The 11,681-nt window shown below is 45.0% G+C and overlaps 2 protein-coding genes across 2 annotated transcripts; one reads left to right on the top strand and one right to left on the bottom strand.

Moving 5' to 3' along the window:
• Nucleotides 1–294: 294 nt before the first annotated feature.
• LOC121813002 (P2Y purinoceptor 14-like) lies at nucleotides 295–1,659 on the bottom strand. Its single transcript, XM_042216386.1, has 4 exons — nucleotides 1,523–1,659; nucleotides 1,164–1,423; nucleotides 771–962; nucleotides 295–688 (listed from the first exon to the last, which is right to left on the bottom strand). The coding sequence occupies exons 1-4, from the start codon at nucleotides 1,625–1,627 to the stop codon at nucleotides 295–297; spliced, it is 951 nt and encodes a 316-aa protein (XP_042072320.1). The 5' UTR covers nucleotides 1,628–1,659.
• A 1,848-nt stretch (nucleotides 1,660–3,507) lies between these two features.
• Nucleotides 3,508–4,835, top strand: LOC121811846 (P2Y purinoceptor 14-like). Its single transcript, XM_042216385.1, has 3 exons — nucleotides 3,508–3,644; nucleotides 3,744–4,003; nucleotides 4,205–4,835. The coding sequence occupies exons 1-3, from the start codon at nucleotides 3,540–3,542 to the stop codon at nucleotides 4,833–4,835; spliced, it is 996 nt and encodes a 331-aa protein (XP_042072319.1). The 5' UTR covers nucleotides 3,508–3,539.
• The last annotated feature ends 6,846 nt before the right edge of the window (nucleotides 4,836–11,681 follow it).

Below are 11,681 nucleotides of genomic sequence, written 5' to 3'. Positions count from 1 at the left end.
GTCTGTGTTTAGGAGTTTTGTGTTCGGGATGAACCAGTTTCTGTCTGATTGTGTTGCTGGGTCTGAAGTACACTGGGATGTCTTTTGCTTTCCTTTCCAAAAACTCTTACAGATTCATTCATAACCAAGTTATTTGTTATGGACTTCTCATGGGCCAAGATCAGAAAATTCCTCTTTCTTTAACGTGACAAAAGTAAATAATCTTTACTAAAATCGCTGAGATTATATCATTATATGAAACGTAGAGAACTGTTGAGGGCAGAGTTGAAAGCTGCTTGATGCCTGCTTCTGTGCTCACAGTGTTGTGTCTGTCTCCTGCAGATTGTTAATGTCCAGATGCTCGTGGCTGAGCTCACTCTCTTCAGTTGCTTGTCGGATATTGGTCACAATGGCCACCTTCCTCATCTTTGCCCGGAAAGACTTACAGAGGAAAAAGTAAACAACAGGGTCCAGGCAGACATTGAAAACTGCCACCATGGTGGTCACCTCCATTACATAGTTCAAGACTGAGCCTACAGAGTCATTGCTCCGCAGAAGACTATAGGGAAGACGAGCCAGGTGATAGGGGACAAAGCAAACACAGAAGATGCTGACCAGCACCAACATGTTCCTGCGAGACTTCACAAGCTTCTCGGAGCCAGAGGAGGCCAGCTGCCTCTGCTGTGCCTGCAACACCCTGCGGGAGGTGCTGTAGTAGAAGAAGACCAGGGATATGGAGACCAACAAGAAGATAATGGGAGACAAAGTGTGGATGATTGTGAAGAACAAGCTTGATTGATTCACTAAAGAAGGGATCACAGCAGCTGGGGTTAGAGGTCACAGGGGTCTGGGTGATGAAAAACAGGATGGTGTATGTCACAGTCGGAACCAGGAGAAAGACCCAGGTAATGATGGAAATGATGTGGGCAGTTTTTGCTGTCTGCAGGATGTGAGTTCCTGAAGGCTGGATGATCTTTAGATACCTGAAGAGAAAAGAAACGGGGTTTGAGTAGATGAATCAGTCACTATTCATTAATCAGTCACAGTGGTTTCAGATCAGTAGAAATTAATAAAGTCAAAAGTGATGTCAGTGATTTAGTCAGGCTGTCAGAATTTGTAGTAAAAACATGAAATGCAGTGTGAATTCAGTAAAAGGTTCCTCTAATCTTCATCATGAAGTTTACCTGTTGGCTGCGATGTAGCCCATGAATATGATGCTGGCGTACATGTTGAGGAAGATGGCACAAGCTCCAAAACTACAGTAGAGCTGCCGAATGATGACAGAGCTGCTGGCATAGTGGGTGATGCGGAGTGGCAGAAAGAGGCAGAGCAGGAAGTCAGCAGCTGTCAGGTTTTTCAGGTAGATCTTCAAGCTGCTCGATGCCCGCTGCTGTGCTCCACAAAAGTGAAACTTCATGATGAAGCCATTGAGGATTAACCCCACCTAAAGAAACACAGAAAGGATGGAGAGGACAGGACTTCAGCACATACACTGAGAACCTTTAACACATTTTTAACAGTGATCTGATGATTTGAAACTTACCAGGAACACTAGACTGTAGACCAGCATAAAGAAAGGATAGGCTGAAGTGTTAACAGCATCGCAGGTCTGGTTGGAAGATGAAGTCACATTTATTGTGTCAGCCATGTTTCTGGAGCTGAAAAATAAATCCAATTTATTGAGTTCAAGAAGGAGCAGTCATAGAAAACCACTGCTCACTCTTAATAACCAATTATACTAACACTTTATCATTAGGACTTTCAAAGGACTTTGGGCTAGAGGCAGGTTAGGAGCGTGAGCTCCAAGAGCTGGTTCTTAACCAAAGACTTCCCTTGCTAGCAAGTAAAAGATGTTCATCTTGTTTTTGTCGTTAACGAGAATAAGTTTCTAAACCAGCGGGGCTTGTGGAAACACAGATCCAACAGGCGGCCACACGGCCAGTGGCTGAGGCAACTAAGCAGATCGAGAGGCCCACCACACGGAAGCCAGTGGCGGCGACTTAGCAGGTCGACCAGGCCGGCGACGAGCTGCAGACGACGAGCTGCAGAGGATGGCGTGGGAGCCGGCGGAGGAGCAGCTGCCGGCGACGCCGTTTGAGCCGACGGAGGAGCAGCTGCAGGCGACAGCATGGGAGCCAGTGGTGACGGAGGGGCAGCTGCATGGCGACAGGGGGCAGCTGCAGGCGACGGAGGGGCAGCTTCAGACGACGGTGTGGGAGCCAGCGGTGATGTAGCCAGCGGTGACGGAGCGGCAGCTGCGGGGCCAGCAGGTGCGGGAACCTCTGGCTGAAGGCAGGCTGAAGGCACCAGGGAAGGTGGGAGGGCGTGAAAGGCTGGATCAGGAGATGGAAGCGGTGTTGGATTAGCAGGTGGACAGGCTAGCTGTTCCGAGCCTCCAGAGCATGAGGGCACTAGCTGGAGAGTCTCAGCTGAGCCTCTAGGGGGGTCAGGTGGAATTCTGGCTGCCCTCACCCTGGGTGCTGGGAAAGCCACGGGAGGTGGCTGGGCAACAGTCACCCCCACCTGAAAAACAGGAATGGGTGTGGAGGTAGACTGGGTCACAGCTGCCCTTGTCCTGGGAGCTGGCACAGGAGTGAGTGCTAGCTGGTCCCTAGCCACCCGAGGAGGTGCTGCAGGGACAGGCTGAGTAGCTGTTTGTGGTCCGGCGGGCGTTGTGGTTTTTTTGTTTTTCCACGGTGGGGGTGACTGTTGCCCAGTCCCTGTGGTTTTTCCGCACCCAGGGTGACAGGCCAGCAGTTCCACCTGACCCCCCTAGAGGCTCAGCTGAGACTCTCCAGCTAGTGCCCTCATGCTCTGGAGGCTCGGAACAGCTAGCCTGTCCACCTGCTAATCCAACACCGCTTCCATCTCCTGATCCAGCCTTTCACGCCCTCCCACCTTCCCTGGTGCCTTCAGCCTGCCTTCAGCCAGAGGTTCCCGCACCTGCTGGCCCCGCAGCTGCCGCTCCGTCACCGCTGGCTACATCACCGCTGGCTCCCACACCGTCGTCTGAAGCTGCCCCTCCGTCGCCTGCAGCTGCCCCCTGTCGCCATGCAGCTGCCCCTCCGTCACCACTGGCTCCCATGCTGTCGCCTGCAGCTGCTCCTCCGTCGGCTCAAACGGCGTCGCCGGCAGCTGCTCCTCCGCCGGCTCCCACGCCATCCTCTGCAGCTCGTCGTCTGCAGCTCGTCGCCGGCCTGGTCGACCTGCTAAGTCGCCGCCACTGGCTTCCGTGTGGTGGGCCTCTCGATCTGCTTAGTTGCCTCAGCCACTGGCCGTGTGGCCGCCTGTTGGATCTGTGTTTCCACAAGCCCCGCTGGTTTAGAAACTTATTCTCGTTAACGACAAAAACAAGATGAACATCTTTTACTTGCTAGCAAGGGAAGTCTTTGGTTAAGAACCAGCTCTTGGAGCTCACGCTCCTAACCTGCCTCTAGCCCAAAGTCACAATACTAATAATAAAGTGTTAGTATAATTGGTTATTAAGAGTGAGCAGTGGTTTTCTATGACTGCTCCTTCTTGAACTCAATAAATTGGATTTATTTTTCAGCTCCAGAAACATGGCTGACACAATAAATGTGACTTCATCTTCCAACCAGACCTGCGATGCTGTTAACACTTCAGCCTATCCTTTCTTTATGCTGGTCTACAGTCTAGTGTTCCTGGTAAGTTTCAAATCATCAGATCACTGTTAAAAATGTGTTAAAGGTTCTCAGTGTATGTGCTGAAGTCCTGTCCTCTCCATCCTTTCTGTGTTTCTTTAGGTGGGGTTAATCCTCAATGGCTTCATCATGAAGTTTCACTTTTGTGGAGCACAGCAGCGGGCATCGAGCAGCTTGAAGATCTACCTGAAAAACCTGACAGCTGCTGACTTCCTGCTCTGCCTCTTTCTGCCACTCCGCATCACCCACTATGCCAGCAGCTCTGTCATCATTCGGCAGCTCTACTGTAGTTTTGGAGCTTGTGCCATCTTCCTCAACATGTACGCCAGCATCATATTCATGGGCTACATCGCTGCCAACAGGTAAACTTCATGATGAAGATTAGAGGAACCTTTTACTGAATTCACACTGCATTTCATGTTTTTACTACAAATTCTGACAGCCTGACTAAATCACTGACATCACTTTTGACTTTATTAATTTCTACTGATCTGAAACCACTGTGACTGATTAATGAATAGTGACTGATTCATCTACTCAAACCCCGTTTCTTTTCTCTTCAGGTATCTAAAGATCATCCAGCCTTCAGGAACTCACATCCTGCAGACAGCAAAAACTGCCCACATCATTTCCATCATTACCTGGGTCTTTCTCCTGGTTCCGACTGTGACATACACCATCCTGTTTTTCATCACCCAGACCCCTGTGACCTCTAACCCCAGCTGCTGTGATCCCTTCTTTAGTGAATCAATCAAGCTGTTCTTCACAATCATCCACACTTTGTCTCCCATTATCTTCTTGTTGGTCTCCATATCCCTGGTCTTCTTCTACTACAGCACCTCCCGCAGGGTGTTGCAGGCACAGCAGAGGCAGCTGGCCTCCTCTGGCTCCGAGAAGCTTGTGAAGTCTCGCAGGAACATGTTGGTGCTGGTCAGCATCTTCTGTGTTTGCTTTGTCCCCTATCACCTGGCTCGTCTTCCCTATAGTCTTCTGCGGAGCAATGACTCTGTAGGCTCAGTCTTGAACTATGTAATGGAGGTGACCACCATGGTGGCAGTTTTCAATGTCTGCCTGGACCCTGTTGTTTACTTTTTCCTCTGTAAGTCTTTCCGGGCAAAGGAGAAAGGTGCCATTGTGACCAAAATCCAACAAGCAACTGAAGAGAGTGAGCTCAGCAAGAGCACTGGACATTAACAATCTGCAGGAGACAGACACAACACTGTGAGCACAGAAGCAGGCATCAAGCAGCTTTCAACTCTGCCCTCAACAGTTCTCTACGTTTCATATAATGATATAATCTCAGCGATTTTAGTAAAGATTATTTACTTTTGTCACGTTAAAGAAAGAGGAATTTTCTGATCTTGGCCCATGAGAAGTCCATAACAAATAACTTGGTTATGAATGAATCTGTAAGAGTTTTTGGAAAGGAAAGCAAAAGACATCCCAGTGTACTTCAGACCCAGCAACACAATCAGACAGAAACTGGTTCATCCCGAACACAAAACTCCTAAACACAGACTTAACAATGTGGTGTGTGCTGTACAGTGTAGCAAGGAATGCTCAGACCTCTACATTGTAGAGACCAAACAGCCACGTCACAAGCGCATGGCACAACATAGAAGAGCCACCTCCACAGGACAAGACTCAGCAGTCCATCTGCATCTAAAGGATGCCAATGTTCACATTTTGGACAGAGAGGACAGATGGTTAGAAAGAGGAGTGAAAGACGCCATTTTTGTCCACTGTGAGCGACCATCTTTGAGCAAAGACACCAGCTGTCTGCCATCTATAATCCAGTTGAGATCCCTTCCAGACGCCTTAACGCCCACTCACATCCTGGCCATCTGCCTCAGGAAATCACATGATGGGGTGGGGCCAGGTTTCACAATGAGCTCACCCAAAACCCTGGCTGATTGTGACCTAAACCCGTTTTCACACCTTGGCTCATGTGATTACGTAGAAGATCCCTAGGGGGTCCCTAACCCTCTTGGGGACACTCGCATAGGGCTTAAAATCTGTGACTCTCCTCCAATTGCTCTTAGAACATCTTGCTTAACTGTAACTAGCAATGAATTTAAGAATATCTTTAATCCATTCATCCATCTTCTCCTGTATATATGTGTATTACATATATCAATAATGTGATTAGGTAGAGGATCTTTAGGGGGTCGATTGTCCCTCTCGGGGGAATACTCCCCAAATCTGGGACTCCCCACCATTTGACCTTAGAACTGAAGAAGCTTCTTGTATGAGAGGTGAAACGTCTTCAAACAACTTAAAGAAGTCCAGACGCTTTTCTTTCCGAGGTCCTTAGACTACGATGAGCTGGATGACTGAGAACCTTCACAGACAAGCAGGAGACTGTTGTTGTACAGTGGATTGAAGAGAGAGAGGAGCAGTTCGGTTTCAATCAGAGTTCAGTTCCTTGCAAAACAAATAAGCTTAAAACAAGACAAAATCTGTTGTTTTCTACAAACAGTGTTGGGGAGTAATGGAATACATGTACCACCGTTACATATTTAAAATCCAAAATATGAGTAACGGTTCTCCTTTACAGGTACTGTTTAAAAAGTATTATTATTATTATATATATATATATTATTATATTATATATATATATATTATTATTATTTAAAAAGTATTCAGAGTACAGTTGCTTACAAAGAAGTCTGTTCCTGTTTCGTATGTTAGGCTATGCCCTCTCTATTTTAGGTAATTCCACGGTGATGGAAACCTAACCAAAACACGCATTAAGAGGCTCTAATGCCTGTGTCTCAATCTTGAGTCTCATAATGGCGTGAGGAAATATTTTTAAGAATAATTTAATATGAAGGCAAAGCGGAGTGTTACAGGTATAGCCCTAAAGAATGTAGCCTCGTGGGTAGGGATGGTATCGTTTAGGTTTTATCCGATACCGGTGCTAAAACAGTACTTTTGAAATGGTGCCGGTGCTTAAACAGTGCTCAAACCGGTGCTTAAAGAATGGAGAACACAATTTGTCCAAAAACCTCTCATGTTCAGCTGTTTTTTTGTAAAAAGATAACAATGTTAGCCTTTTCTGCAGCTATAGGGCATATATGGTATCACTCTTGGCTGGAAGCAGTGCTTAAACAATGGAAAAAACACAAACTTTGTCCAAAAACCTCTCATGTTTAGCTGTTTTCCACTTTTTCTTTGGTCATTTTAGCCTTTTTGGCCAGGGTGAAGGGAGTATCTGCCATCAAACAAGAAGACAGCCGCATGTAACTACGACGGTGTTTGCTAGTTCACCTTACATGCATTAATGTAATAACGTGGTTAGCCTACTCAACGTAAATTACACACGAACAACATTAAGCTACTCCGCAGAGAAGAACGGCTGCTGCTGCCATCATCATCCTCATCATTTCTGCTACACTGGCAGGGCTAGGGGCCAGGACTCTCCTCTTCGGGTTTTTGGGGGATGTTGCTAACTCCGGGTCCGATAACAGGCACCACACCCGCAGTAGATGTGCAGTGTGAGGTCTCGCAGCAAGCGGTGCATTTCTCGGCTTTTAACAAAGCTATCGTCGCCAGGTGTTTCATCAGATTCGAGGGTTACCTCCTTTGACAGTATCACAGTATCACCTTAAAGCACTTGTTGCAGGCTGCTGAGTTTGCATCTTTTGCTGTGAAGTACAGCCAGACTTTTGACCGCTTCGCCTTGGGCATTTTTAATCTGTAGCTCTGCTCTAAAAGAACGTACGTACCTGGGCCCGCCTACTATCCTGAAAGGTAAAATGATTGGCTAGAATCAAGTGACATCTCAGAGACTAACCGTTTATGTCCGGTACACATCCCTACTTATGGGCAGTGTAGTCGTGCTGCAGGGAGAATGGACTGCCATACCCGTTATGTGTCTGTGAGCGCGAGGAGGGAGAAAAAGGAGAGTGAAAAGTAGGAGTTGTCATCGAGCAGAAACGGGAGCTGGAAGCATGTAAATATAATAATAACCACTGCAGCCAAGAAGAGTGCCTGACGAGCCCAGTTGTAAGTAAGCTATTAAGACTCGACTGTACACCGTGTTCGTGTTTTCCTCTGAAACAATAAGTTCGTTGGAGCAGCCTTTCAACGCCTCTCTCTGTCTCTTGCAAAGTTGACCCAGACAACAAAGTATGTCTGTAAGACATGGCAAATTGTTTTGTTTTTTTTACTATGCCAACCCTTTTAGGTTTGTTACGGCCCTGGCCGAAACTGGAGTCCTAGGGGTCTCTTGTTTCTGTCTGTGTCTTTAAGAGTCCACAGGTCCTTGCTCATTGGAGAGCTGGCGGCTGCTGATTGGTCCTGATCTTGGTCATGCTTTGTCCTCCAGTCAGCAGTGTCTCTGTGAGCCACTGGTGTGTCCCAATTCAGGGTCTGCAGCTTGAAGTACGCGCACTACGTACAGTGCGTACTATAAGTACGAGAAGTGCGGAAGTGAGAGGCTTGTGAAATGGGACGGTCTAGCCTTCGTCGCGCTGTTCAGGTTGCCTAGCAACCATGATACTAACCGCGAGAAACGTTACATACAGCTTTGTTTGACAGAAATGAAGGAGAAAAATGTTTTGTTGGTCATTCATTTTTGTCATGACATCACTTTGATTAGTTGAGTATCTGAGGCTGAGACCACAGGACTGTAAAACATGATTGTTGGGCTTCATTTCTGTGCTGAACAGTCATTTAAGATTAGTTAGTAAATAACAATTAGTTAATGTTGTTCATGAGACTAAAATCATCTCACTGTGGTAATGTAAATATAATATGGCCAATATTATAGTATTGTCAGATTATTATGATATATATATATTATATATATTAGGGGTGCAACGATACACAAAATTCACGGTTCGGTTCGATACTTTGGTGTCACGGTTCGATATTTTTTCGATACAAAAAAATGTTCATGCCTTTTTAATTTGTCATTTATTAAAATTATAAATATATATTTTAACTCAAAAGTACAGTTTTTAAATTTAATGTTGCTGAAACAACAAAGAATAAAAAAAATAAATCTATCTGATGAGAAATCACTCATCTTTGGAAAAGAGAGTTTATTACAGAGAAATGGCTCTTTCCAAAATAAAAGCTATACTATACGCTTCTTCTGGGCTATATCTCAGCAGCATATTAAACATATCAGGTCCCCATAAGGAGAATCATGTGCTAACGGCTGTCTAAATGACTCGGGTAAAGTTTGTAGCATGCGTGCTTGTTGTTTTTGTCTGTTGCTGCATAGGAAGTGTAATGTTGCGTCATTTTTTGTTCATGAGGCTGTCAGCTCCCTCCAACCAGTGTCACCATTTAAGCACATAACCTTGAGTAGTTCACAATCACCACATTCTAATTTTGTTCTTTGGGGGTTAACTGACAGGAGGATAATTCACAAGGTTGCAGCCTACCAGGTTTTAGAGACTCAAAAAAAAAATCAGAATATAATTCAAGTGAACTAAATTAAATGCATTTACATAGCAACTGTATGTGCATTTGTATAGGCTTTCTCAGTCCCTAAGGACCCCAAAGCGCTTCACACTACATTCAGTCATTCACCACTGGCAATGGCAAGCTACATTGTAGCCACAGCTGCCCTGGGGCGCACTGACAGAGGCGAGGCTGCCGGACACTGCCACCGGCCCTCTGACCACCACCAGTAGGCAAAAATGGGGTTAGTATCTTGCCCAAGGATATTTGGCATGCAGCCAGGAGGCAGCCTGGGATCGAACCACGACCTTCTGATTAGTGGCTGACCTGCTCTGCCACCTGACCTACAGTAACTAATCACAAGCATTGAAGCTGGAGTGCACATTGATCCAAAAAAAAGTCATAGTTCAAAATGTCCTAAACATGTGTTAAACACAGCCTTACATTGATCCTCCTCCCTGATATGGACCAAGTGTAAAATGTTTCAGAGGTCAAACACTGGAGAGCCTCCAGAGCAGATCTAACGAGTGGCAAAGGATACTTACTCTTCAGGTTACAGTAGTCAGTGCATGGCCTACATGTTTTTTTTTCTTCTTGGCTGCAAAGGGCATGACACTGTGTTTTTTTCTGTGTTTTAAATATGTTGCACTATTTTGCAGTGAAGGCAAACAGGAAATAAGTTAGCGGGCAGTGTAGAAGTGTGATCACTGCTTGTTTCCTGATCTAAAGCAGTACTATAAAAGAACCCCTAACAGCTCAAGCAGTTATTCCTGCACACTGAAAACTGCAGAAATAAATGTGAGTCTTGCTTGTTGTTCAACCTCAAGTTTTTTTGTACTTTTAGTGATTTCATGCTTAACTAAAAATATGATTTAACCAGCTCCTGACACATGAGAAGAGAAGCAGTGTATAATCCTTCTGTACTGCCATCTCAATGCCAACGTTGGCTTCTGATTGTGTTCCAAATGGGAAACCTGTAACACTATAACAAATTTGTCATTGACAAAGGCCCAAGTAATGCTAACTGACCTGAAAATCAACCTTACACTCATTTGTAGCATTCATTATGAACACACCATTGTACGTAGCGTTGTATATTCAATAATGTAATATATTCAGGAATTTCTTCTCTGCACGTGGATATTTCTTCATAAATTGTGCACCAATCCCATGTCACAAGTTCTTGATAAGGATTATATCCAGTTTAATGCTGGTATAGAAAACAGCTTATAATGTTCAGAGTAATGGGTCAGTTAAGAGTCAGTGTTGGATTGCATATGTAGGCTAAAGATGAGAGATGACGTCTAACAGTGGTTTCTGTACTTGCATGTTAAGCTTTCAACTTTGTCTTCAAAGCTGCAAGACTGTAGGGGAAAGCAACCTGAGACAACTGTACACTGAATAGAATTAGAGGCGCCACCGGGCCCTCTGACCACCACCAGTAGGCAAACATGGGGTTAGTATCTTGCCCAAGGATATTTGGCATGCAGCCAGGAGGCAGCCCGGGATCAAACCACCGACCTTCTGATTAGTGGCTGACCTGCTCTGCCACCTGAGCTACAGCCACCCCTTAACACATCATTAAATAAGTCCTGGAAGACTGCAGGTGCAATTGTGATCCAAAAAGCCATCACAAGATCTTCAAAATGTCCTAAACATGTGTTAAACACAGCCTTACATTGATCCTCCTCCCTGATATGGACCAAGTGTAAAATGTTTCAGAGGTCAAACACTGGAGAGCCTCCAGAGCAGATCTAACGAGTGGCAAAGGATACTTACTCTTCAGGTTACAGTAGTCAGTGCATGGCCTACATGTTTTTTTTTCTTCTTGGCTGCAAAGGGCATGACACTGTGTTTTTTTCTGTGTTTTAAATATGTTGCACTATTTTGCAGTGAAGGCAAACAGGAAATAAGTTAGCGGGCAGTGTAGAAGTGTGATCACTGCTTGTTTCCTGATCTAAAGCAGTACTATAAAAGAACCCCTAACAGCTCAAGCAGTTATTCCTGCACACTGAAAACTGCAGAAATAAACGTGAGTCTTGCTTGTTGTTCAACCTCAAGTTTTTTTGTACTTTTAGTGATTTCATGCTTAACTAAAAATATGATTTAACCAGCTCCTGACACATGAGAAGAGAAGCAGTGTATAATCCTTCTGTACTGCCATCTCAATGCCAACGTTGGCTTCTGATTGTGTTCCAAATGGGAAACCTGTAACACTATAACAAATTTGTCATTGACAAAGGCCCAAGTAATGCTAACTGACCTGAAAATCAACCTTACACTCATTTGTAGCATTCATTATGAACACACCATTGTACGTAGCGTTGTATATTCAATAATGTAATATATTCAGGAATTTCTTCTCTGCACGTGGATATTTCTTCATAAATTGTGCACCAATCCCATGTCACAAGTTCTTGATAAGGATTATATCCAGTTAAATGCTGGTATAGAAAACAGCTTATAATGTTCAGAGTAATGGGTCAGTTAAGAGTCAGTGTTGGATTGCATATGTAGGCTAAAGATGAGAGATGACGTCTAACAGTGGTTTCTGTACTTGCATGTTAAGCTTTCAACTTTGTCTTCAAAGCTGCAAGACTGTAGGGGAAAGCAACCTGAGACAAC

Source organism: Haplochromis burtoni, unplaced genomic scaffold, assembly GCF_018398535.1.
Source record: "Haplochromis burtoni strain Fernald_Lab_line unplaced genomic scaffold, NCSU_Asbu1 Contig_1035, whole genome shotgun sequence".
Classification (NCBI taxonomy): Eukaryota; Metazoa; Chordata; class Actinopteri; order Cichliformes; family Cichlidae; genus Haplochromis; species Haplochromis burtoni.
The sequence above is the reverse complement of the archived record's forward strand: the minus strand, read 5'-3'. Positions and strand labels throughout refer to the sequence as shown.